The 24,224-nt window shown below is 47.8% G+C and overlaps 3 protein-coding genes across 19 annotated transcripts in view; 2 read left to right on the top strand and 1 right to left on the bottom strand.

The window, feature by feature from the left end:
* Positions 1-2,799, top strand: part of FLVCR2 (FLVCR choline and putative heme transporter 2) — a 60,722-nt gene extending 57,923 nt beyond the window's left edge. For both annotated transcript variants that reach the window (XR_331640.4, XM_006117772.4), the window contains one exon: positions 692-2,799. Coding sequence is in view for 1 of the 2 variants with exons in the window: in XM_006117772.4 (XP_006117834.2) it covers positions 692-757 (66 nt within the window). In the remaining variant the exon portion in view is untranslated. The remainder of the gene's footprint in view (positions 1-691) is intronic.
* Positions 2,800-3,510: 711 nt separating this feature from the next.
* ERG28 (ergosterol biosynthesis 28 homolog) lies at positions 3,511-9,905 on the bottom strand. 6 transcript variants are annotated; one of them, XM_014570807.3, is made up of 5 exons: positions 9,800-9,905; positions 8,740-8,888; positions 7,594-7,684; positions 4,184-4,302; positions 3,511-4,038 (listed from the first exon to the last, which is right to left on the bottom strand). In XM_014570807.3, the coding sequence occupies exons 2-5, from the start codon at positions 8,873-8,875 to the stop codon at positions 3,959-3,961; spliced, it is 426 nt and encodes a 141-aa protein (XP_014426293.1). In that variant the 5' UTR covers positions 8,876-8,888; positions 9,800-9,905; the 3' UTR covers positions 3,511-3,958. The 6 variants fall into 6 exon arrangements, with proteins under 6 accessions (XP_014426293.1, XP_014426295.1, XP_025037763.1 ...); XM_014570809.2 differs by having other exon boundaries at positions 8,740-8,891; positions 9,756-9,895; XM_025181978.2 differs by lacking the exon at positions 9,800-9,905 and adding an exon at positions 9,756-9,780.
* The window catches only part of TTLL5 (tubulin tyrosine ligase like 5), a 280,508-nt gene continuing 265,693 nt past the window's right edge, over positions 9,410-24,224 (top strand). For 8 of the 11 annotated variants that reach the window (XR_012903377.1, XM_075926843.1, XM_075926842.1 and 5 more), the window contains exons 1-6: positions 9,410-10,077; positions 11,148-11,310; positions 19,556-19,662; positions 22,596-22,678; positions 23,374-23,480; positions 24,016-24,146. Coding sequence is in view for 10 of the 11 variants with exons in the window: in XM_075926843.1 (XP_075782958.1) it covers positions 11,234-11,310; positions 19,556-19,662; positions 22,596-22,678; positions 23,374-23,480; positions 24,016-24,146 (505 nt within the window). In the remaining variant the exon portion in view is untranslated. Of the gene's footprint in view, positions 10,078-10,127; positions 10,627-11,147; positions 11,311-19,555; positions 19,663-22,595; positions 22,679-23,373; positions 23,481-24,015; positions 24,147-24,224 lie in introns of those variants that run through there. The other 3 variants (XM_075926838.1, XM_075926846.1, XM_075926847.1) reach the window with 3 other exon arrangements.

Genomic DNA, 24,224 nt, shown 5'->3' with positions numbered 1-24,224 from the left:
CTGTTTTCTATCTTTTAGTGAAACCACGTAATATATAAATGCTGTGCCCTGAAGGCAGGCTGGAGGTGCCAGGGCAGAACCTGAATGGGGTTAGGGTGAAGCAAAAGCAAGGAGCAACAGCACTCAGCTTTGAGTTGGGAAGCGGGAGACCATAGCAATGGTGCTGAGAATCCTGCCCTGTTTAAATACACCAGGACACACAGTATGCAGCTTCATTAGTTCTTCTCCTCCAGTGCAGGGTGCCTGTTGCCTCGCTACTCCTCAAGTGTTGCTCTGACCTTTCCCACCTGGAATCTCCTTTTTGAAGTGGAGGTGGAATCCTTCCTCTGGTGGAGCTGGCTGTATGGGGCGAGCCCCAGATCCTTGCAGCTGCCCTGACTGTGTTTTTACAATAGCCCAGGGTGCTGTTCAGAAGTAAAGGGGCCCCTGCTCCACCCATTCCAACACCCCTCACCTGAGTAGTGAAGCTGTCTGATGCAAGGGAGCTGCTGTAATCTTTGCTGAGCTCTAAACAGTATGGTCTTAGCTATTCCTTGCAGCCTCTCCTTTCCTCTGCATGGGATATCTGACTCTTGTGTGATTCATTGAGGATCTCAGGAATATCCAGCCGTTAGACTCCAAGGCTATATTGAATTCCAGCCCTGCTACCTGGTGCTCTAATCATGCCCCTTTTCTCTGTCTGATTTTGCAGAAAGCGCTGGAAGAGGTGCCTGGGAACAGCAATGCTCCTGTGGTCCTTGATGAATCAAAGCTGTGAAGAGGAGGGGTGACACTGCTTGCCACCCCTCCTTTCCCATCTTTGTCACTGGTAGTATCTTTCCAGTACCTGCACAACATGGCGTTGGGGACAGCTTCAGGGCTGGAGTCCAGGAAGCTGCTCATGGTGCCACCATCAGAAGGAACAGATCAACCAGGGGTTCTCTCATCAATTCGCTTTCTCCTTTGTGCTGCTGTGGGAGAACCTACTGCTCAGCAGGAAAACTGCAATGAAGTAATGAGCCCCACATCTCCTGTCTGCCCAAGGGCTCATGGGATCTTGCACAGGGCGAGTCCAACAGAACACTCAGTATTCTGAGCCCATTCTAGCATTTCTGAAATGGCCTTCCTTTCTCCTTCCAGAGAAGCTGTAAGAGGGTTAGCCAAGTGCATCCTCTCAAAGAACTTCTTGGTGGAGAACTAGACAGCACTTGACCTGTGACCAGCCATGATCTGAGCTGTGACCTTTGCTCTGGAAGTGACGGTCTACCCTGCAGTGATAGAGACTGGAACAGGGGCTCACCTGTCCTGAGTGTGGGGGTGATGGTTTAGGCCCCTACACCTCTCCAGGCTCTGCAAAGCACTGTGGCCAGTTCCTATTTTTGTACAGGGACCTCCCAGCTCAGCAGATATTTAATTTGTAGACTAACGTAATTTTCTATTTTAACTAAACTGCCTTGATGGTTTTAGAAATTTTGTAGAGTAAATTAAAAAAAAAAAAGACAGGAAGTACCAGTGTGTGTCCTGGGGATAGCCTAAGAGTGAGTCAAATCCTTTGAGGCCACAGGGCCTGGTGCTAGGGTGAAGTGCATCAGGGTCTAACCCACTTCTTACTTGACACCAGTGCTATAGGGACAACACTACCGAGTTAGACTTTGAGATCCTTGGGCCAGGGACCACATCCCCTTCCTTTGGTGAAAAGCACTTTACACAAGCGCAAGGTTGGTGCTATAAAAACACTACACATTTTGTGAGAGTCCTTGGCTAGGACAGACAAAATGAACTGTGCTCCCAATTCCTCTTCCTTCCTCCCGACCCCTCTCTTGTTCAATTCATTGTACCAATGCTCGGCAGCGATTCAGTGGGAGGCAGGCAGAGGTTGCTCTTGCACAGGGCATCCCTAAACTTAATAAGGAGCTACATCAGCTGAGAATCCCTTGGACACTTCTCCCACTCACCATCGGCCTTCAGTTTGCTGCTGCCTACTCCCCCTCTCATGAGCATTGAACCCATCTCTCTTCCCAGCTGCAATCATGTAGTTTGCTTCTTTTATTATCAGTGGCTCCCCCATGTATTCCATCACTGGGTGAGAATCACCTTGCAATTCCAGTCAGTCACAGGGCAAAGATTAGGAAAATGATATTTTAATGTGTCCTGAAAAAGCTATTTATTCTTTCTGCGTTTGCTCCCCATTTTACCCCCCTCCCCCCACACACACATCTGTTCCTCTGCTCCTTCCCCCAGCTGTACATTTCCCAGCCACCTAGTCCTTTGGGCTCCAATCTCCCCCTCCCAATATATTTCTCCAGACATCCTATCTTGCTGGTGGCTGGCAGCTCCACACCCCTGGGTTGCTGGAAGGAGTTCCTGTTTCCTCTCCTCTTCAGTAGCCCTAGCCTCTAGAAGCAGCAACTAGGTTGCCACTTCCTCATGTCCCTCTGCTTCTGCAAGTCTCTAGGTGCCTCTGTGCAATAAAGTGCCTGGACACCTGCTGAAGTAGCTGGAAACAAGAAGAGCTGTTACCACATGACCTGTCATCTTTCTGGGCCACCAGTAAGTGCTGTGCAGGCTACAGTTTTGGTGACATTGGACTGATGCTCAATAATGCAGTGTGTGCCCATGGACCAGTGCTGTCTTCCTTCTATTTCTAAGGGAGAAGGAGCATCTGTTAGCTCTGGCCTACCTTCACAAGTTACCCTGATTTATTATAATGCAATTTTGGGGATGGTGAGAGTGGCTCAGGCCTGGGTTATCTCACAAGACCTTGGGAAAATGTACACTGGATTCCTTGTATTTTTAAATATAATTTGTATTTAATAGCTGTATTGGTGCAACTGTCTGAAGGTCATCCATAAATATTCCACCCACAGAGAGCCTACCACTGGCAGAGCTGTAGAAAAGGTGCATACCCTGCAGCTGTGTGAGCCCACTAATGGCAATGCAGATGGACAGGCCCACCCCTGTGGTATACAAAGGGAATTATGTGGTTAACATCTTCCTACACAGTCTGCTCTCACTGGAATTTCTGGGGTGGCCACACTGAATAGGACAAGGGTTTCTGGTTCAGAGAGCAGAAGCAACTGTCTGTAACTAGTGCCCATTCTCTCCTACATCCTCTAATATCCTCACTCCTGCTTCTGCACAGCCCTCTTGCCCTCCCACCACCTGCTTTCTCCAGTTTCAGCCTGGCCCAGGCCCAGGCCCAAGCCCTTTCTGCTCTCACAAACACCACATTATTCACTGAGCCACTATTGGGAGCTGTGTGGCAGTCAGAGAAGGAAGTAAAGGAACAGCTGGGTTTACTACTATGACCCTTGTAAATGAGGAAAAGAGGAAGAAGCAGCAAATAGATCTCCACTGCACTTCGTGTCTACACAATATGAGCAGTCAGGCTGTGCAGCAGGAAAGTGGAGGGAGGCCTTGGCCAGGTAGGAGGTCCGACTTACCCTTTAGGTGGGCGCTCCTTGTCACTCAGGCCAGGTCTCCCTTCCTCCCTCACTCTCTGTAGTGGAAGGCAAGACTCTGAGCCTTCCACAGTTTTCTATTGTTTATTACAAACTGCCCCAGCAACACAGACACATGCAGGCTACACAAGGGCACCAGGAGCTGGACTTGGTCTCCTTCCCCACAGAAATTGCCAGCAGGTCATGGGTGGCTTTATTCCTCCTCCCTGCAGGTGCTTTGGGGGCAGAACTGTGCTGGGTATGGTGGGAACTGGTTTGCTTGCCAGCGTGGGGATGTCTCAGGCAATGTCTATGGTGGGATAGCCCCCACAAATTTGGGGTTGGACTTTTATCTCTGGTCAACATTAAAACACTGCCTGTAGAGGTGATTGCTAATGAAGAGTGTCTAAGGAGAATGATCTGACTTCAGGGAGCTAGACAAGCAGAGACGGTGCAAGGAAAGTAAGATGGCAGGAGTTTGGTAGGGATGATGCGGAGGCAGCAGGTAGGTGAGGTAAACATGCGTGGGACCCTTGGCTTCAGTTTCTCTTCTTGTTTCGTGACACTGCTTCCACGTCCAGGTATTGCAGCCCAATCAACATGCCCAGGATGGAGAAACCTGAGACACAGACGGAAGGCAAGTGGGTGCCAAAAACACTGCCCATAGGCCGTAAAGGGCACTTTACCTCTTCCCACCCCCCCTCATGTGAGCTCTACCCCAACCTCCTAGCTCCAAGGGAAATCATGGAGTGAGCTGTACTTACTTGCCACCATCAGGGGTGCCAGGACACCGATTGTCGGGGCTGCTGTGCCATAAACAAACACTTCAGAGAGGAAGTGACCCAGGGCTATGAGGAAGGTCAAGAGTGTGATGTGATACAGGCTGCCAGGAGCAGAGAGAAAGAGAGAAGGGTTAGAAAGTAACATGGAGTGGGAACACAAGCATGGCAAGGAGAGGGAGAAAGCCAGCCAGTCCATCCTCATATTGCGGAGTGAAACTAATTCCATCTTAACAATGGCAGGATGGGGAAACCAGAGACAGGTCCCTTGCTGGTCTTTATGGTGCCTGAAGCATTTTCAAGATCTTCCTTGCACCCACAACATTAGAGCCTTTTTACATGGCGAAAGTTACCCATTGTTGACAATAGGTTGTCCTAACACCTGCCAATCAGGGCTAAAATGGTGGCAGCAAGTGCAAACAGTAGTCAAGAAAGAGGCCTAGAGATGAATGTAGGATGCTTTCTGTAATGATGGCTTAAAGGTTTGGTCTTGTCTACATTAAGCCCAAACAGTAATCAACTCCAGTTGAGAAGCTTTGGAGAGATCTGATAATTTCTTATTTAGATCCTTCCTTATTCTGTAAAGTGACTGTCCTGATGGTCCCATTCTCATTTTGTTGGGTCAGAGTTGCCAGATTCTGTGACCAGTTGTGCTGGAGCTAGGGATGCTACCCTGGCTTGAAGTGACAATAACAAAACAAATACATGGTGTCCATCCTCAGCACCTCCTGATGTTGTTCCAGCACCTTTGTCTGTGACTGAAGTAAGTCTTTGCAGCTTTTTACTCTAGGTAGCCCTTTTCAGCCAACCCAGCTAAGAGAACGGGTTGGAGTCTCTTCCAGCCAATGCATCATAGTAAAGGATTCTGCTGAAGTTCCAATCTGTTACATAAAACAGCTAAAATGGGGCAGCACAGGTGCCACTGAGGACAGCATCTGTCCTAATGAACTTTGTCTACTGCTGGAGTGTTAGAAGGAAAGTGTCTCCTTGTCTCTCACAGCCCAGGGTGAGTTTTCAGGACTGGAAATGAGAAGAAAAAACATCTTTTTATTTGTAAACAGCAAATGTGATATGGTCCTCACTGGGACATACCTGTGGCCCCACAAAGCATTTTACAGCTTTTCTCAGGAGAATGGAACTTTACTCAGATCAGCTAAGATTTCCTTTACTGAGCATGGGCAGGCGGGCAGGTAGGATAGGAGATGTGGTGGATTCAGTGTATGGGCAGGATTGCTCAGTGCACTGGGAAGAGAAAGTGGCTGAACTGACGCACATAACTCTATTGGGCTGAGAAAGAAGTGGAGGAGGCAGCACCTTTATGCCAGAGGGTAGGGAGGTATGGGAGTAGGAGGCAGCTCTCTAATGCTCTCAAAATACCCTAAGAGGCCAGTGCACAAGGTGGTGCTCAGCCCACTGGGACTTTTGTGACGATAACACAGCCCATTTCAACAGAAGAAGAGTTGATCAGAAATGTCCTTGGCCTAGTTCAATGAGGGGGCACCACAGGAACAATCTGAGTGCAGGAAGGGGTGCAGCTGTAGGCAGGTTTTGCTGATGCAGAGATCAAGTGCATCGTCAAGCAAAAGGGTATGGATGTGCATGGATTTCCATTGTAGAGATGCCAAGGAATGTGTGTGCACAAAGGGAGTGGTAAGAACTAGGGATGTTAAATCCCAGTTAATCGGTGAACTGGTTAAATGTTAGGCTGACCTACCGTTTAACTGAGTAAAGTAGGATCCGGGTTGGGGACGGTTCCAGCCCTGCTGGAGAAGCCCCCAGCCTGCAGGGCTCCTACCCACAGCCTTGCACTGGGGCTGGTTGCCAGCTCCCAGCCCTGCACTAGGATTGGGTCTACTGGCTCCCAGCCTCCACAAGAGCAGCCCCTTCCTGCGGGGGGCCTGAGCTCCCCATGGACAGAGGCTGCTCTGGATACAGGAGCAGCCCCTGCCTGCAGGGTGCTCACAGGCCCCCTATGGGGCTGGAGCAGCCCCCTGCCTGCAGCAGGTGGGGAGCAGTCTCAGCCCCCACTGGTTACCGCTTAAACCTTTCATGTTCCTAGTAAGAGCTTGAGGGGTCAAGCAGAAGGGATTGGGGAATAGTGGAGGCATCCCATAACAAAGAGAAGCTGACTTGGGCTGTCTGCCCAAATCTACCACCTAAGATTATTTTATACCTAAGCTCTCATGCCCTCTAGGGGCCACTACTGCAGTTTGTTACAGACTTCATTAGAGTACAAAACCCTTCCAAGAAACCAGCAGGCCAGGATGTGTGTCCTCCGACCCCCTCCCAGGCAACTGCTAGCAGTCCCGTAATCCGCAGACATAACCAACTGGCCTGAGTTCATCCCCTCTACAAATTTACCCAGCAGAGAGAACCACCAGCCTCCCATCTCTATCATCCAATATGTTCTAGAGATACAAATGGAAGTCACCCTGCTTTGGCACTACTGCCATAGTTACCAGGGGAATAAACATGCAGTCTATCCAAGGTAGATTATCCCTATAGCTACAAAGACAACCACCAACTGATGCTGACCCCCACCAAGAAAGCCCACATGCATGTGCTCCCTTCAGGCCCATAGTTGGGGGCACAACACAATCTGGGATGAGATCCACGCAATCCTTAACTGGCAAACATATTCCACGCAGTCTGATGGGAGCATAGCTATGCACCCAATATCACCAGGATAATGAAACCCCAGGGCTGAGGGTTCCAGAATGAGGATCAGAAACAGGATTAAAAGGCTGTGTCAGCTCTGCTAATTATCAGCTTGATCTAAGAACTAGGTTCAAGTGAGCAACTCCTCTTTCTAGGATTCAGGGGGTAGTAATTAAACTTTTTACTCCAAGAGCTGCTCAGTAAGGGTACATCTACACAGCACTGTTATTTCTGAATAATTGATGTTATATCAAAATAACAAAGTGCGCATCTACACATAAGCAATTATTTTGACAATGTTGAATTAATGTCTAGTTGGAAGACTTCTTACTCCGACTCCTCTAAGGCTCATTTTACGAGGATTAAGGGAAGTCAGAGGAAGAGTGATCTATTTCAAAATAAGTGCTGTGTACATGCGCCCAAATTCAAAATAAGCTCTTTCGACTTAAACTATGCAATTAGCGTAGCTCAAGTTGCATATCTTATTTCGAGTTTAGCCCTGTTGTGTAGACATACCCTTAGAGACCAGTGATTAATCCACCATATGGGGCTACCTGTTATGATATTTCAAGGGAAGACTGTCTACCCCTACATCAAGAGGAACTCAAGGGGATTTCAAGAAGCAGCTATTGATAATGGCCAGAACTGCCCCATAAGAGGACTTAAGAGTAATAGCAGTGATAAGTGTACACTATGGGGAAAAAGGGACACCCTTCTCTGGCATTTCCCTTACATACGTCTTGTTGCGAATGTCAATAGCACAGGAGCAGCGAATCACTGACGACAGTAGAGTCCAGATGCCAAAAGTCCGAGCTTGGAGACCATTCACTGTGCAGAGAAGAAACAAATGAGGTAAATGAATGCTCCATCCCATGAGCTACCATCTCTACAGGCTCGACCAAGTGGTTGAGCGAAGGAAGAACATAAAATCTACTTCCAGGTAGAGAGTTACACCATATCAAGATTTCCTAGATGATTCAAGGGCAGATAAGTGTGTACGAAAATAGCTGCTAGGAATCGTGCTCCCCTTTCCAGTAACCACAGACCCTCAAGGGAGAAAAAGAACCAAGGCTGGTTCCAGTGCTTCACTAAATCAGAAGCATTGCTATGGATGCTGAATAGCACAGTAGAAGACAGTACAGTGTAGGGATGTTAGCTTTAGATTAACTGGCTAATTGAATTGTCGATGCAAATTGCATCGATGATTCGATTAGTTGATAAGGGAGCCTCCACCTTTGAAGTGTAGCAAAGCCCCAGGGAAAAGCGTTGCAGGGAGAAAGCGTTGCAGGGAGCACGGGGCCAGCGGGGGACTCAAAGCAGTCCCCCACTGGTCCCATGCTTCACACGTTTCAAAGTGGCAGTGCTGCACGGAGCCCAACCCTGGGCTCCATGCAGCAGTGCCGCTTTGAAATGCTGTGTGCAGCCCAGGCCAACTGGGGACTCCCCAGCTGGCATCTGACTGCATGCATTTCAAAGAGGCAGCGCCGCATGGAGCCCAGGGTCTGGTCCCGGGCTCCACGTGGCGCTGCCGCTTTGAAGCATCCCATCCTCTTTCCTCCACCTTGCTGCCTCTTTCTGATAGAGGCAGCAAGGGTGGGAGGAAGCAACTAGTCAACTAGTGTATTAACTAGTCGTTCACATCCTTAGTATAGCGGAGACAGGCAGGCGTGCTCCAGAGAAAACGAAGGTTGACTGCTGAAGAGGGTTGCCCTGGTGCGTTTGGGCTAGCATGTGGAATACAGGAAGTTAAGATTTGCACTGTGGCTCACTTCTGAGATGTGGACAAAAGTTCTTCAGGACTTGGGGCAATATGCTGATAAATGAGGAATAGCTACTATTGTAATGACTCTTGATGGGCAGGATGGGCAACTTGGGCTCCTTACCAAGGCTAGGTGTGCCTGTATACAGCTTCTCAGAGAGAAAACTGTGGTCACGAAAACTCTGCAATGTGTTCCCCATTGCGATGATGGACACCATGACTAGCCAGCTGCGCAACACGTTCAGAAAACGGCTCATCATGCTCTGGTACCTGCTTCTGGGGACAAAAGCAGGAGATCATCACAAAAGGAAACCACACGGATTCTACTCCCTAGAACTTTTCCACTTAAGCCAGGAACCCGGCTTTTCCACAGAAAGTCCCTTTCTCTTTCCATAAGTCCCCAGAGAGCAAGCAGTCCTCACCAGATAAAGCTTGCACTACACCCCTGATAATGCAAGAGTAGAAATCTGTATGTCCAGCAGCCTGGAACAACATGATGCTGCTGCCCCATCGTAGGGAGTTACTAATCTTCAGGGTCCTGGGCAGAACATGACGAAGTAGAAATCTTTGGTGCATCCTCTCCACCTTTCTCTCTCCCCCGATTGGAGACAACAGCTTACCACATCACTCACGTCTGCAAGACCGATCGTGTATCTAGCTCCCTGCATGGCAAAGCTGGGCACTGACACCCAAGTTAATGCAACCTACTTGTTAATGCCAGTGGAGAGATTTACACTCCCTGCCCCGCTGTCCCGGGGCTGAAGTCCACTCCGTTTCCTCCGGTCCCACCCCCTCCGTGCCCCACATCTCCCGCACAAGTCCCCCAACCCGTCTTCGCGCCGATTCCCTCCCGCCCTCGACTGACATCACCATTTTATCGCCCTTCCCCAACAGAGAACATTTTATCGCCCTTCCCCGAGCCCCTCCAGCCTTCCCACTATCTTCCCTGAGCCCTGCACCGCATCCTCCGACCAGTCCTCACCCCGCTGCACATCTGCTCCCAGCCCTTCAGCTCCAGCCGCTCCCCTGTGCCCACCCGCTATGCAGCAGCAGCCCCACCCCTTACTGGTTTGCGTACTGGTTGGTTCCATGTTAGCCCTGTCCCTACTTAGATTGGCTGTTAGACCCATCACTACTCACACGCCATATAGATTGATAGGTCACTACACGAGTCTCTATATTACCATAAGGCGCCTCCGCTCCTGAGGCGCGGTGACGTAAAAATGGGCCTTGTGCGTGCTTTTGGGGGGAGGCGGAAGTTGCAAGTGGCGCGGGCAAGGCGTGCAGCGCGGTGTTTGCGCCTGCGTGTTAGGAGGAGGGGATGCCTCTGGCGCCTGCGCAGAAGGGAATTGGAGGCGGTTGCCTGCCTGTTGGTTGTTGTAGTAACGGGGAAGCGTCGGGAGGAGGGAGCAGTGGCCGGTGGGGCTGCGTTGCCCGGAGCCCATCCCATGCCCCCAGGAAGGTGAGGCTGTAGGCAGGGGGAAGGCGGGAGCGCATGGCGCGGCCCCAGGGGCTGCCAGCTACGGCGGGGGAAGCTGCGGGTGCCGCCCGCCAGCGCGGCGGGAACGTGGCGTCCCGGGCTCGCTAGCCCCGAGGCGGCCGCGTTCGGCGGGGCCTGTGGCTTGCGGCTGTGGGGCCAGGTGTCTCCCTGGAGCCCGGCCCGGCCCCCCAGTAGGAGCGGACGGCGCGGGGTGGGGCGCTGCCGTGGGAAGCAGCCCCCCTGCCCCGAGGCGTCACGGGGGTGCTGGGCCCTCCGCAGGTCCCTTCTGGCTGCGCTAGTAGAGCGAGTCGGAGGCTCCTGCGTGGGCAACGACCAGAGGGCCTGGGTCGGCGCCAGACCGTGTGGCGGTGAAACCTGAAGAGATCATCGGAGCCTCCTGTCTGACCCCCGTGTGGAGCACCATCGCGTGTGTTTGACTAAAGCATAGCCCTATTAGGAAAGCCTTTGAGGAAGAAATGCAGAAGCAGGCAGACCTTTTCCAGCTAGCCTCTGAGTCCCGTGCACAGGAAAGTAACTTTCTTTTCTGGGAAGCTGATCAGAAATCTATCCTGGGACTCCCTGCACAGGAGCAGTTTAGACCGAGAGGGGTCTCGCAGGAGATTGTTCATAAGGGCTGAGGGCCCCAAAGAAGTATCACTGTGAGTGAAAAGTTACTTAACTAGACAGGGCACTGTATCAAAGAGGGGTAGCCATGTTAGTCTGAATCTGCAAAAGCGAGGAAAGCTTATGCTCCAATAAATCTGTTAGTCTGTAAGGTGCCACAGGACTCCTTGTTGCTGTGTAGTTAAGTGTCTTGGACTAGTGATGGTTCAGAGGAAAGTACAAAAGCTGACTGTTATGGAAGTTTTTTCCTGGTCCAAATAGTTTAGTTTATACCCTGTAGTAGCAGGATAAATGTCCCATGTAGATTTGTGTACTGTACTGGAAACAGTTGAGGTAGTGCTGTGGCCTCCTCTCTTTATGCTGAGTTGGCATATGTCTCTAGGCTATTCTGCACAGTAATATACTCATATTCCTGATGTTTATTACAGGAAGCTGCATTGGCTAGATCCACTGATCCTCTGTGAAAGGGACTAAGAACCACAGTGACTGGACTGCATGAAAATTCCTATATGAGATGCCAGTTGGGATGGCTCGAGACTTGGAGGAAACTGGCTCATCCACAGAGGAGGAAGAAGTGGAAGAAGAGCCAGAGTAAGTAAAAACATATACAATGCCTGAATAGTAGCTGTGCTTCACCTGGGATGTATGGGGTCTTTAGAGGATATTTACTAATCTGGTATGACCATTTCATTCCTCACCTGTAATCCTTCAGGTCTGTTTGCTGAGGAAGGAAATAGATGGGGTGGGTTTGGGGCTTTTAATCATAAACAAGTATGTTGGTAGGTACAGAAATCTTTGCTTTGAGGAGTCTAAAAGAACCCCACTTTCCTTCAGAGAGGGAGCCTCTGGGATTAGGGCTGATAGGAAGAGGGTGAGGCCTCATCTGCTGATTTTTCTCACTCTCCTCACTTCCTGGTGTCTTCCTTATTATTACTACATTCTTTCACAACTCCCTGACATCCCTTTTTCAGCTAGGGTGGATTCTCTTGAGTACCATCCAGGGAAATGTGTAGCTCCTAGTTCTACTGTCTGCATTTGTTTCCATTTTTGCATATAGAAACATAAGGTATTGCAGAGCAGCCTGCTATCATGTAGGTCATTTGGACTCTCTTATCCCTCATGTTCTATTTAAGGTTAATAGGAGATATGTTAGTCCACTCATCTAGGAGTTCCTGTCAGTCCTATCTCCCTGCTTTGTGTGGCACCTCCTTCCATCTCTATTGCTCTAGTGTCCATTTCCAGAATGGTGTCCTACTCCTGCATTAGCAAAGTCTGCTTTAACAAGCTAGGTTTTTCTGTTTCTCAAAGACGACTCTCAGCATAGTTTACCATGAAAAGGGCCCCTACTTAATGCTCCCAATAAAACTGAGTTGTCCACGTGTTCTCAGACATCCCAGGGAAGGGATAGGAGGGCCTGGGTTGGCGTCATTCAGTCAGATGGCAGTTTGGTACTGTGTCTGCATCAAGTAACCAACGTCATGCTAGGGATGAATCTGGACAGTTGCTTGGAGGATAGTATGAGTCCTGGTGGCCTCAGTGCAAATCCTCAGAGCAGAGCTTAACCTAAAGCCCCTTTTCTGCTGTCTCGGCTCTGTTCCCACTTACGTAAGTAAGGTGCTAGCTTGTGCTAAGACTTGATGCTGCTGTACACTGGCAATGGGTGAGCAACTGAATTCATCTAAGGGTGTGTGGGAGGATTCTGGGGCCAGATAAAGAGCTCAGGCCTGAGTGGTCTGGTCTGAGGAGGGGGGAAGAAGAAAGATTGGGCTTGCCTTTATTTAGGGATAGTAAATATTTGTTGAATGTTCACATTTGATCTGATGCACTGGATGGTCCACAGGGAAAAATGATCTCTGCTATCCAATGTGGAGAGTAGACCTACTTACATTTACTTCTTTATCTCAGCCTTGAGAAGGTGCCCACACAGGAATCTTCTTTGTGCACCTCTGTCTAGAAATGTGGGGAAGTGGGTATACAGATATTTATCTCTGCATTAGGGATGTAATGGTGTAGTAAATTAACCAATAAGCAAAAGCGTATAGGTTAATGCTATACACTATACGCATTTCCCCCTGCCAGTATATTTTATAGCAGGCTGGCCAGCAGCCCGGCTCAGTCCTGGCTCATGCCATGTCTGGGACCGACCCCTGCTACAACTCTGCATTTAAAGTGTATTAGGAGCCAGCTGGCTCAGTTCTGGCTCGTGCTGTGTCCGGGAGCTCAGCCCTCCTCTCTGCGCTCCCCCCCACCCCCCGCACCCCTGGACAGAGTATGACGCAGTAGTGTGGGGTGGTGGCAGGCAGCCAGTCTGAGGGGAGAGCTATTTTTTTAACTGGCTCCCCTCATGGACCAGCTCCCGCCAGGCACCCCGTGCTGCTGCCTCATGGAATGGCAGGGGGCTCCTCGGGAGCGGAGTTGAAGTGCACTGGCTGCCGGCCCCACCCCTGGGGACCATAGAATAGTTGAGTAACCAATAAGAATTCATGAGGTTAACTGACTAATCCGTTAACCAATATTTAACAAATATGCAATGGTACAGATAAGCATGTTACTGAATGACTTTTTAAAGTACTTATCACTAGTGTGAAGTGCTAGCCAATTTTAATACTGGGTTGATAGGCAGTTGAAGGAGGGACCGTTGAACCCAGAAATCGGATTCAAAGACTGAAAAATCAGGGATGGGGCAACATGTACAGGTCACAGGGATCTGGCTGATGCACAAGCAGAGAATTGTGTATAATGCCCTCTGCTCCAAGAAGTTGCCCCGGTGACTGAATCTTTTGTGTGTCACCCATAGTTTGCCTTCCCTTGCCCAGGAGAGAATCAGATTGCCTGGTTCTTTCAATTATTGGCCTTTCTCCTGAGATTGTGAAGTTGGAGAGGAGCAGTTGTGCTGGTGGCTTTGTGATGCGGACACCTGTTCAGTGGGAATTGCATTTGAAGCCATTGATTTATTTTATATTGGCTGAACCAATGTTCTGTTGAGGTTAGACACAAACTTTTGAGCTTACACAGTGCTCTGCCTCATGTCAGACCTGAAGAAGATGTGTGTAAGTTCAAAAGCATATCTTTCTTCAATAGAAGTCTGTCCAATAAAAGATACTACCTCACTCATCTTTTAATATCCTGTAACCAACACAGCTACAGTAACACTTCATATTGGCCGAACAGATCTTTGGAGCCCACTATCAATGTATGTACGATTTAAATCAAGAATTGAAGGTGAGAGGCTCTGTATCCTATCCCTATTTGTGGAGTCATCTCGTACTCTGGAATGAGTTTGATGGTGACCAAGGGTAGACACTTCCAGGGGTAAGGCTTCATTAGGAAGTTTAAATATTTCTCCTTGACACACAACCTGTGGATGCAGGCTTAGCAAACTAACCAATATCTGCTGCAGCTTTCTCAGCTCATACCCTGGTCTTCAGCCTCACCTAATGGGGTTGTCAGGCAGATAAAACAAGCCACATCGCTTGGCAAGCATCTGAAGAATATTCAGATAATGCCAAAAATTTTACATGCTGTACACATCCCCCCTTCTGCATATCTCTTTCTTCTGATTGGTGCATGTAGATCTAGAAAATGTCTTACTCCCTCCAAGTGTCAGTGTTCTTTGTAAGCTGTGCACTTGTGCAGCTGCTCAGGGGAGATTGAAATGCTGCTGAGCTGACCAGCAGAGTGCCCGCAGCTAGGTTTTTGTTTGTACTGTAGGTGCACATTTGAACATACCTTGGTGCACATAGCAAAACATATCCTGCCTTAGGGAAGTCACAGTGGAAACAGTTAAGTGATCATAGAACCATAGAGCTGGAAGAGACCTTGGAAGGTCATCAAGTACAGGCCCCTGCTCTAGGCAGGACCAATCCCAACTAAATCAACCCAGCCAGGGCTTTGTCAAGCTGAGACTTAAACACCTCTAGGCATGGAGACTCCACTGCTTCCCTAGGTAACCCATTCCAGTGCTTCACTACCCTCCTAGTGAAATAATTTTTCCTAATATCCAACCTGGACCTCTCCCACCACAACTTGAGACCATTGTTCCTTGTTCTGCCATCTGTCACTACTGAGAACAGCCTTTCTCCATCCTCTTTGGAACCTCCCTTCAGGAAGTTGAAGGTTACTATCAAATCCCCCCCTCACTCTTCGTTTCTGCAGACTAAACAGACCCAACTCCCTCAGCCTCTCCTCATAGGTCATATGTTCCAGCCCCCTAATCATTTTGGTTGCCCTCCGCTGGACCCTCTCCAATGCGTCCACATCCTTTTTGTAGTGGAGGGCCCAGAACTGGACACAGTACTCCAGATGTGGCCTCACCAGAGCCGAATAAAGGGGAATAATGACATCTCTGGATCTGCTGGCAATGCTCCTCTTAATACAACCTAATATGCCACTAGCTTTCTTGGCTACAAGGGCACACTGTTGACTCATATCCAGCTTCTCATCCACTGTAACCCCCAGGTCCTTTTCTGCAGAACTACTACTTAGCTTGTTGGTCCCCAGCTTGTAACAATGCTTGGGATTCTTCCGTCCCAAGTGCAGGACTCTACACTTGTCCTTGTTGAACCTCATCAGATTTCTTGTGGCCCAATCCTCCAATTTGTCTGTCATTCTGGACCCTATCTTTGCCCTTCAGTGTATCTACCTCACCCCCCAGCTTAGTGTCATCCGCAAACTTGCTGAGGGTGCAATTCATCCCCTCATCCATGTCATTAATAAAGATATTGAACAAAACCAGTCCTAGAACTGAACCTTGGGACATTCTGCTAGGAAACCGAAGGCCATCCTGACATTGAGCCATTGATCACTACCCGCTGGGCCCGACCTTCTATCCGTCTTTCTATCCATCTTACCGTCCATTTATCCAATCCACATTCCCTTAACTTGCTGGCAAGAATATTGTGGGAGACCGTATCAAAAGCCTTGCTAAAGTCAAGGTATATCACATCCACTGACTTTCCCACATCCACAGAGCCAGTTACCTCATCATAGAAGCTAATCAGATTGGTCAGGCATGACTTTCTCTTTGTGAATCCATGCTGACTATTCCTAATCACTTTCCTCTCTTCCAAGTGCCTCAAAATGGATTCCTTAAGGAGCCCTTCCATTATTTTTCCAGGAACCGAGGTAAGACTGACCAGCCTATAGTTCCCTGGATCGTCCTTCTTCCCTTTTTTTGAAGATTGGCACTACATTTGCCTTTTTCCAATCATCCGGGATTTCTCCTGACCTCCACGACTTTTCAAAGATAATGGCCAAAGGCTCCTCAATGACATTTGCCAACTCCCTCAGTACCCTCGGATGCATTAAGTCCGGACCCATGGATTTGTGTACGTTAAGCTTTTCTAAATAGTTCCTAACCTGTTCTTTATTGACCAAGGGCTGTCCATCTTCATCCCATCTTGATGAGCGTTGACTCCTTGTTACCTTTCACAGGTTACATGCACAGAGGCAACAGCTCAGGGGTGGGGTGGGGAGGCAGGCAGCTCCACAGGAGCTGGAGTTCATGGGGAGTTGGCTTTAAAGCCAGCTCCCCCCAAGCATCGGATCCTGCCTGCTCTGCTCACCCTCCGCCATGTAAACATGTCACTCACTGGATAGTGTTCATTGTTGGGGGTGGGGGCGGTATATGCATTGTGGTTTGATAGAGTCTGCTGGTGACTATTACTGTACCTCATTTTACAATAAATCTGGCTGGGTGGTCTTTGGGAGCTTTCTTGGAGTCTGCTGTGGTAGTTATTTGCACAAGCTAACGTGACACACAGGGAGCATATGCACATAGCCGAACAGTTATCATTCCTGAAGGAGCAGGAGACCTGTCAGGACACCACACCAGTGAATCCTGACTACTATGTTGATGATAACCATTCGGCTGTATGCACCGGTTTTTCCCTTCCATGTTTTGGAGCTGGCTGCCTCAGTGCAAGTAAAACAGGCCCCTCCATTTGCTGATGGACATAATGCTCCATCCTGGTGCTGAGTAGGGATGTTAAATATTGGGTAATTGCATGGTCGATTAACCTCATGAATTTTTATCAGTTTCTTGACTATTCTATAGTCCCTGGTGTTGGGGCCGGCCAGCAGCCAGTGCACTCCGGCCACACTTCCAAGGAACCTCCTGCTACTCCATGCTGCTGCCTCTGCATCAGAGGCAACAGCGTGGGGGTGCCAGGCCGGAGCTAGTCCAAGAGAAGCCAGTTGAAAGAACAGCTCCCCTTGAGGACTGACTATTTGCTGCCACCCCACATTGCTATGCGCAGGGTGGCAGCAACCCCTGTCCGGGGGCGGTCTGAGCTCCCGGACCCGATGTGAACTGGAATTGAGCCAGGCTGCCTACCTGTCCAGCTCCTTATACTCTTTTAATTGCAAAGGTGCAGCAGGGGTAGCACCCAGACCCAGCGCAAGCCGGGACTGAGCCGGGCTGCTGGCCAGCCTGTTAAAAATTTACTGTGGGTAGGAGAGGAAATGCATGTAATTTGTAGCATTAAACTATAAGCTTTTGCTTTTCGGTTAATCGATTAATCAACTACAAGGAGCTTTTGATATATGCATACGTCAGAGATTTTTCACTGTAGTAGTCTGTGGCTTAAAGGCCGTGTCATGTTGACATTGCATAGCTCAGGGATCAGTGCTTTTCAGAAGTGGTGTGCCGAGATTTAACTTCTTCACTTCTATTTACAGGTTTGCCTGACGTTGATACTTTCTAAAGTCAATAATAGTCCTCCTTACATTTTAGCAGCTTCACTAATAAATAAATTAAGATGCAAATCTTACAGTTTAGAGTGATCCATGGCCTTGCTTTCCCTTGCTGAGTTCTCCAATCTCGAGCTCGTAGTTTGATGCTTTAAACAGCACACAAGCTTCTGTCTCCAGCACCGCTCTGCTAGTGATGATAGTAGAAAGAACGGCAGCCACCACCACAGCAGCTCCTTGGCACTTCATGCCACACTGCAGCCCTAGGTCCAGCCCTCCCCAGTGCTGAAGCTGGGGCCAGGCCTGTCTGGTGACTTCCCAGCTGTCCTGGGTGGTGGCCCCAGAGGCGCTGCTGCTGTGACCATGCAGTTTCCAGGCTGGCCCTGAAGGCGCCGCTGCCTCAGCCCCAGCATTGCTTCCTTCCACTGCTGCTGGGTGTGGGGGAAAGGGGAGGGCTCCAATGGCAGTGTGGGCTCCTTGCTGCATGGGGGACAAGAAGGAGGGCTGAGCTCCCACTGCGTGCTGCGCAAAATCAGCTTGCGTGTCACTTACGGCACTCGCGCTGTAGGTTGCCAAACCTGGCATAGCGAGATGTTGCTTAGCACTGGTCACAATGGGGTGCTGTTGGTTTAGCCAATCTTACTGTTTCTGTTTGGTACAATACAAATTCTGCTTCCATTTGTATTGCCACACTTGTCTTGTAATTTGTTCTGTATTTAGGTCTTTTAACACATAATAACTTTTTTTAAAAAATCTGCAAAACCAAAGAGCAGAAGCATTAATGATATGCCATGCCCAAACTATGTAGTTGGATTTAATTGAACAGATTGCAGCTATTAAAAGGGAACAATAGAGGCTACTGTTCCCATTATGCAATGTTACCGAGTTGCTTGTTTCAAGGTCATTGGATTCTGGCACCTATGGCTGTGAGCAACCTTATGGAACTCTGGGATGCAATCCTACTGACTTTGCCATAAGTTTAAAAAGGAAGTTTAGAACAATGCATGGTTCCTGTTTTCGTTTAACTTCTGAGCCCAGGATATCAGCAAGGTGGACACTTAATGCACTTGGGAGAACCAATCTGAAGCAAGGCAGCAGTGCGCACTCATGCAATTCTTATACTGAACAGCATAAGAGCTGGGAATGTGTATGCTGGTGCTAATGCTGTATCCCTCTGTGGGTGTGGATCTTGCTTTGTGTAGGATGTGAATCTTGAGATTCTTAGGGTATGTCTACACTACCCCGCTAGTTCGAACTAGTGGGGGTAATGTAGTCATCCGCAGTTGCAAATGAAGCCCGGGATTTGAATTTCCTGGGCTTCATTTGCATGAAGCCGGCCGGTGCCATTTTTAAATGCCGGCTAGTTCGGACTCCGTGCCGCGCGGCTACACGCGGCACGGACTAGCTAGTTCGGATTAGGCTTCTAATCCGAACTAGCTGTACACCTCGTTCCACAGCTAGTTCGGATTAGAAGCCTAGTCCGAACTAGCTAGTCCGTGCCGCGTGTAGCCGCGCGGCACGGAGTCTGAACTAGCCGGCATTTAAAAATGGCGCCGGCCGTCTTCATGCAAATGAAGCCTGGGAAATTCAAATCCCGGGCTTCATTTGCAACTGCGGATGACTACATTACCCCCGCTAGTTCGAACTAGCGGGGTAGTGTAGACATACCCTTAGAGAAGTGTGAGGCTTCTGTTGGGGGAAATTACTTAATGAGTTGAAGTCATATAAACTAAACATTAAAAACCTCAAGGTAAAATGAAGAGCGGAAAGAAGAGATATCAGGAGAGGCTGTCTAGATTGGCTCTGATCATAGTTCGTTCTTATTCCCGGTCAAGCCAATACTGGGAACCACCTGTCTAGAAAATATCTCCAAACTACAGGGGACGATGACTGTTCTCCAGTGAACGAGACCTGCTTTGAATTGGGCCTAAACAAAAATGGAGGTTTGGGGTTAGGGTTTACTCAATACTTTAAACTACCCCATTTAGCCTGAAAGTGTGATGTGCAGGTATGTTGTGCAAACTTGGGAATGTATGACTCTAGTGTGGATGTGCGTGTGAGGGACTAACCCCTTCATAGTAAGTAATCCACTGTATATATGTGAGGCTCATCTGATCTCGTGTTGTAAACTATCTCTCTGTTGCAGGGATCACCCATGCATCATATGGACTGGTGGCTGCAGGAGGATTCCCATATTAGTGTTTCACGCAGAAGCCATACTGACCAAGGACAGTTATATCCGCCTGATTGGAGGTGGGTGCAATTATCTGTGATAATTCTAAGCATGTGCAGTGAGGAGCGTCTAGGCAGCCTCCAAGCCTTCTTCATTCCTCAGGTGTGGAAAAAAGAATTGTCAGGAGTGGCCATTTGAATTGGCTGTGTTCACAATTTTTCCTTGTTCAAGCCAGTGCTGGGAGCCACTTGTTTGGAAAACATTCTGCAACTAGAGGCCCAAGATTTGGAGAGTGGTTATTTTCCCTTGAATGAAATTTACTTGGTTCTGGATTAGACCTAGATGTCTCTAAATGGTTCATTGATCTGTGTTTATTGGAATCTGTGTGGTAATTCATCACTCAGTAATCAAGAAATCGAGAACAAAACCAATAAACCTGGTAACATTAGTGGGATCCATCAGAAATTATGCTAGTGCTCCCTCCTAGCCTAACTGCGGCAGTGACAATAACAAACACCATTCTTAACTTGGTTCATCTTCATTATCAAGACGGCCAGCAGAGAAACAGATGTAAACAAAAATAAATCCATTTTCCTGTGGTATTGGAACTATTCTAGCTTCAGGTAGGGAGAACCCTTGGAAATGGTTAGAAATTGCAAGAGTTTATCTTTGTATGGGTCTGCTGGGAGCATTTCTATTGCTAAGGCTCTGTATGTTAAATCATAGGAAAAAGTTGAATTCCTCTTGGCTTTCACTATGATGATGACACTTTTTCTCCTGTTGTTGATAAATTGATGCTTTAATTTAGGGATGTAAGTGACTAGTTTATCGGGTAGTTGAGTCACTACTCGATTACTCACCCCCCCCACCCCACTTCTGCTGTCAGGAATCATTGCTATGCTGGTAGGTTGGGGTTGCTCTTAGTTCTGATGTGGTGTGATTGCCTCTTTCATAGGAGCTGTACATGGACGTGGGGTTCATCAAATCTAGCCTGGCTTGTTTTCCAGGATTTTGTCCAGTCCAGGTTTAAATGTTTTGAGAGGTGAGGCTCTTGCCCCTTTGCTTTGGAGATAGGGTGTCAGCAGTATGAACAAGTTTGCTGAAATTCAGTCTTTCTTCACTCAGTTTACTTCCTTAGTCCTAGCTTGAACCAATTTACGCAACTCCTTAATTTGATGCCAGTTCTTCTGTAGTTTGGTTTGCCAGTCCATTATTCCAGCCCCTTGATAATTTCTTTTCTCCTTCTCTGAACTCTGTTAAATTAATAGGCCCACAAAAAGGGCATTTTTGTCTTCTCTATCCACTAATCTAATTCTGTTAACCCTTTGTTTCTAATAGTTCCAAGACTGCATTATTCTCTAGGTTCTCTGATTCTCTGTAGATAGAAAAAAATCACTTTCTCAAAATTTGTACTGGGGATGTTAGTTAATTAATCGAATAGTCAATGGGATTTCCATTTACTACTTGATTAGTTGATAAGGACTGGCGTGTGTTCTGTCTTTGAAATGTCTGAGCCCCAGCAGGGTTGTCTGTAGGTGAGAATTGGCCTTTCTCCTAAGGCCTCAGAGTGAGGGGTCATTTTTCAGGATAGGTTGTAAATTGTTGATAATGCATTGGAGGAGTTTAAGTTGTGGACTGTAGGTGATGACAAGTGGAATTCTGTTTTCTCTTTTTGGCCTGTCTTGAAGTGGTTCGTGTCTGGGTACTTTTTTGGCTCTGTCGATCTTTTTTTCACTTCTCCGGGTGGGTATTTCAGTTTTAAGAATGCTCTATATAGATCCTGTAGGTGTTTGTCTGTCTGTAGGATTGGAGCAAATCGGTTTTGTCTTACGGCTTGGCTGTATACAATAGATTGAGAAATGTATCTGGGATGGAAGCTAGTGGCATGAAGGTAATTGTAGCAGTCGGTAGGTTTCCAGTATAGGGTGGTGGAAATTTGTCCATCATTTAATTGTACTGTAGTGTCAAGGAAGTGGATTTCTCATGTGAACTGATCTAGACTGAGGTTGATGGTGGGGTGGAAGTTGTTGAAATCCCTATGAAATTCTTCAAGGGTCTCTTTCCCATGGGTCTATATGATGATGTGTTGGGGGTGAGAGCTGAGGAAACATTGTTCAAGGTCAGCCATAAAGACGTTGGCATATTGTGGTGCCATGTTGGTGCCCATGGCTGTACCCCTGGACGCAGTGCCTCAGCCTTACCTGTACATGTTATGGTGCGGCCTGTAGCATGAATCAGTCTTAGCTGCATGGACATGTTTTGAGGTGTATAGTAAATATTGGGATTATTCTGGAGTGTCACAGAAGAACCTATGAAGAGAACTGTAAAGAAATCAGGGGTTTGCTGAGAATCAGATATCTGAGGAGATGGTATGATTTGTCATAAGAGACTGAACCGACTAAAGGCAGAAATTTGACCATTGAGGGATTGTTATAATCCAGTAATGCATCACTAGGGGCATGCCTAGACTACCCTCGGCTTCTGAAAGAAGATATGCAAATGTGTGCTGAATTTGCATATCTTTCTATCCGTTTTTTGGAAGAGGTTTTTTTCGGGAGAAAAAAAAAGTATAGACGAGGGTTTTCGCATAACCCCCTCTTTTTTGGGAAGAACCCTGTAAACCTTATTTTTTGAGGAATAAGGGTTCTTTTGAAAAAAGGAGAAGTGTTTGCGCGAAAACCCCCATCTAGGCTGCTTTTTTTTTCTTTCCAAAAAACCTCTTCTGAAAAAGGGATTGAAAGAAGATATGCAAATTTGTGCAAAATTTGCATATCTTTCGGAAGCTGAAGGTAGTCTAGATGTGCTGTTCCACTCAGTTGCAGAGGGATCTTGTGTCTCAAGTGCTATTGCATCTACAGACTCATTAGGGATGTAGCATGACTACAGTGTGCAAAGTGCGATGGTACCCTTCTCCCTCCTGATGTGGTGCTGAGGTTCATGTTGTTATCAAGAAATCAGGCTGTCTGTTAATCAGATGCTGTCACTAACTCCTTCTCTCTGGCCTTCTTCACAGAGCACTATCGCTTGTCCTATAAGATTGTGAAAACAGACAGCCGCCTGGTGCGCAGCATTCTGACTGCCCATGGATTCCACGAGGTGTGCACAAGATCTTGAGGATATTGAGTCACTGAGTTAGGACATGTTCTGTAAAGGTTGAAATTATGGGCTTCTTTCAGAGTTCGGGTAGCATGGGATCCTGGGACTGTGGTATTTTAATCTTCAGCCAGTCAATCAGGGTACGTTGCACAATTCTGCCATCCTGCAGGAGTACTATTTGTTCTCATTATAAACCCAGTCTTTGAAGAGTCCTTAGCTGGAAGAACAGAGGTTGATTTTCCTTTGGAGGCTCACTTCAAACCCTAAGATAGCAGGCAGGAACCTTGGTGTAGTGCCGTTTTTTTAATGCTTATTGTTCTCTGTCACCTACCAGGTTCCAGATCAGCACTCTGTCAGTAGGTATCTATGAGTGAGTTCTCTTTTGTTTGAGACAGGTTGAACGGTAATCTGGCAAAACTGTTGAGGGACTTCAGGATGCTTTTATAAATGGATTTAATTGCCTGTGAAAATTTCTTTCATAACCGCTGTAGCAAAAATTCAGATGTGGCAGAGTTCCTATCAACATTGCAATAGGTTGGGGTAGGAATATTCCAAACTGTAGTGTACGAGTGGGTAAAAGGAACTGTTAGGCTGGAAACTTCCCAGCTTCCTCAAACTGGAGGGCTGAGTGTTTAGTTAACTGGTGATTGTATGGTTGGTTTCATCTGCTCCTTGGCTTTGTCCTGTCCAATCAGGTACACCCCAACAGTAGTGATTATAACCTCATGTGGACAGGATCCCATCTGAAGCCATATCTGCTGCGCACCCTCTCAGATATTCAGAAAGTAAACCATTTCCCCAGGTAAGAGCTTTGCTGAACAACTTCACTCCTGTCTGGAGGGGACTGAAGATCAATATCTGTAAAATAACCTGTGGGGTGGGTGATACACAGATCCCATAACATTGGGACTGAGCCACACACTCTCTCTTATCCCTATAAGGCAATAAGAAGATATTAATTAGGTTAGTGCACTTGCCTTTGTAGCCCAGGTACTGGGCTTCTCATTTTGTTTGGGGCACAACTGAAAGGGTATCCCTTTAGTCCCTGGTGGATGTTTTAGTGATACGAAAAAACTACAGTTCACTGCTAAGTCCCACTTGGAAGGCCTATGATGGGACTAACATGGGGTATTGCAGATGATTGAGGGGAATTAGCAAGGCTAAGAGGAGACCCCAGACTGGAACAGAAGGGGATTCTGGGATTGAGGTTTCTCTGATAGAACTAAGAACCCTAGTTTCTATGCCCTAGTTACTAAACCCTCCCCATTAGGATACTGATGTGGGTTGTCAAGGGATGCTTCATGGAGAAGATGCAGTTGCTGCTTCTATAATTTCAGGTCGTATGAACTGACCCGGAAAGACAGGTTGTACAAGAATGTTAGTCGCATGCAGTACACGCATGGGTTCAAGGCATTCCACATCTTACCTCAGACTTTCATCCTGCCAGCAGAATATCAGGAGTTCTGCAGTAAGTGACTGGCAATGTCCAGCCCTTGAGTAGCATCCAGGGGGCAAGTAGGTAGAGGTGCATGATTGTGTTTATCAT

The sequence above is a fragment of the Pelodiscus sinensis genome, chromosome 4 (genome assembly GCF_049634645.1).
Source record: "Pelodiscus sinensis isolate JC-2024 chromosome 4, ASM4963464v1, whole genome shotgun sequence".
NCBI lineage: Eukaryota > Metazoa > Chordata > Testudines > Trionychidae > Pelodiscus > Pelodiscus sinensis.
Note: the sequence above shows the minus strand (reverse complement) of the source record. Positions and strands in the feature narration are given on the sequence as shown.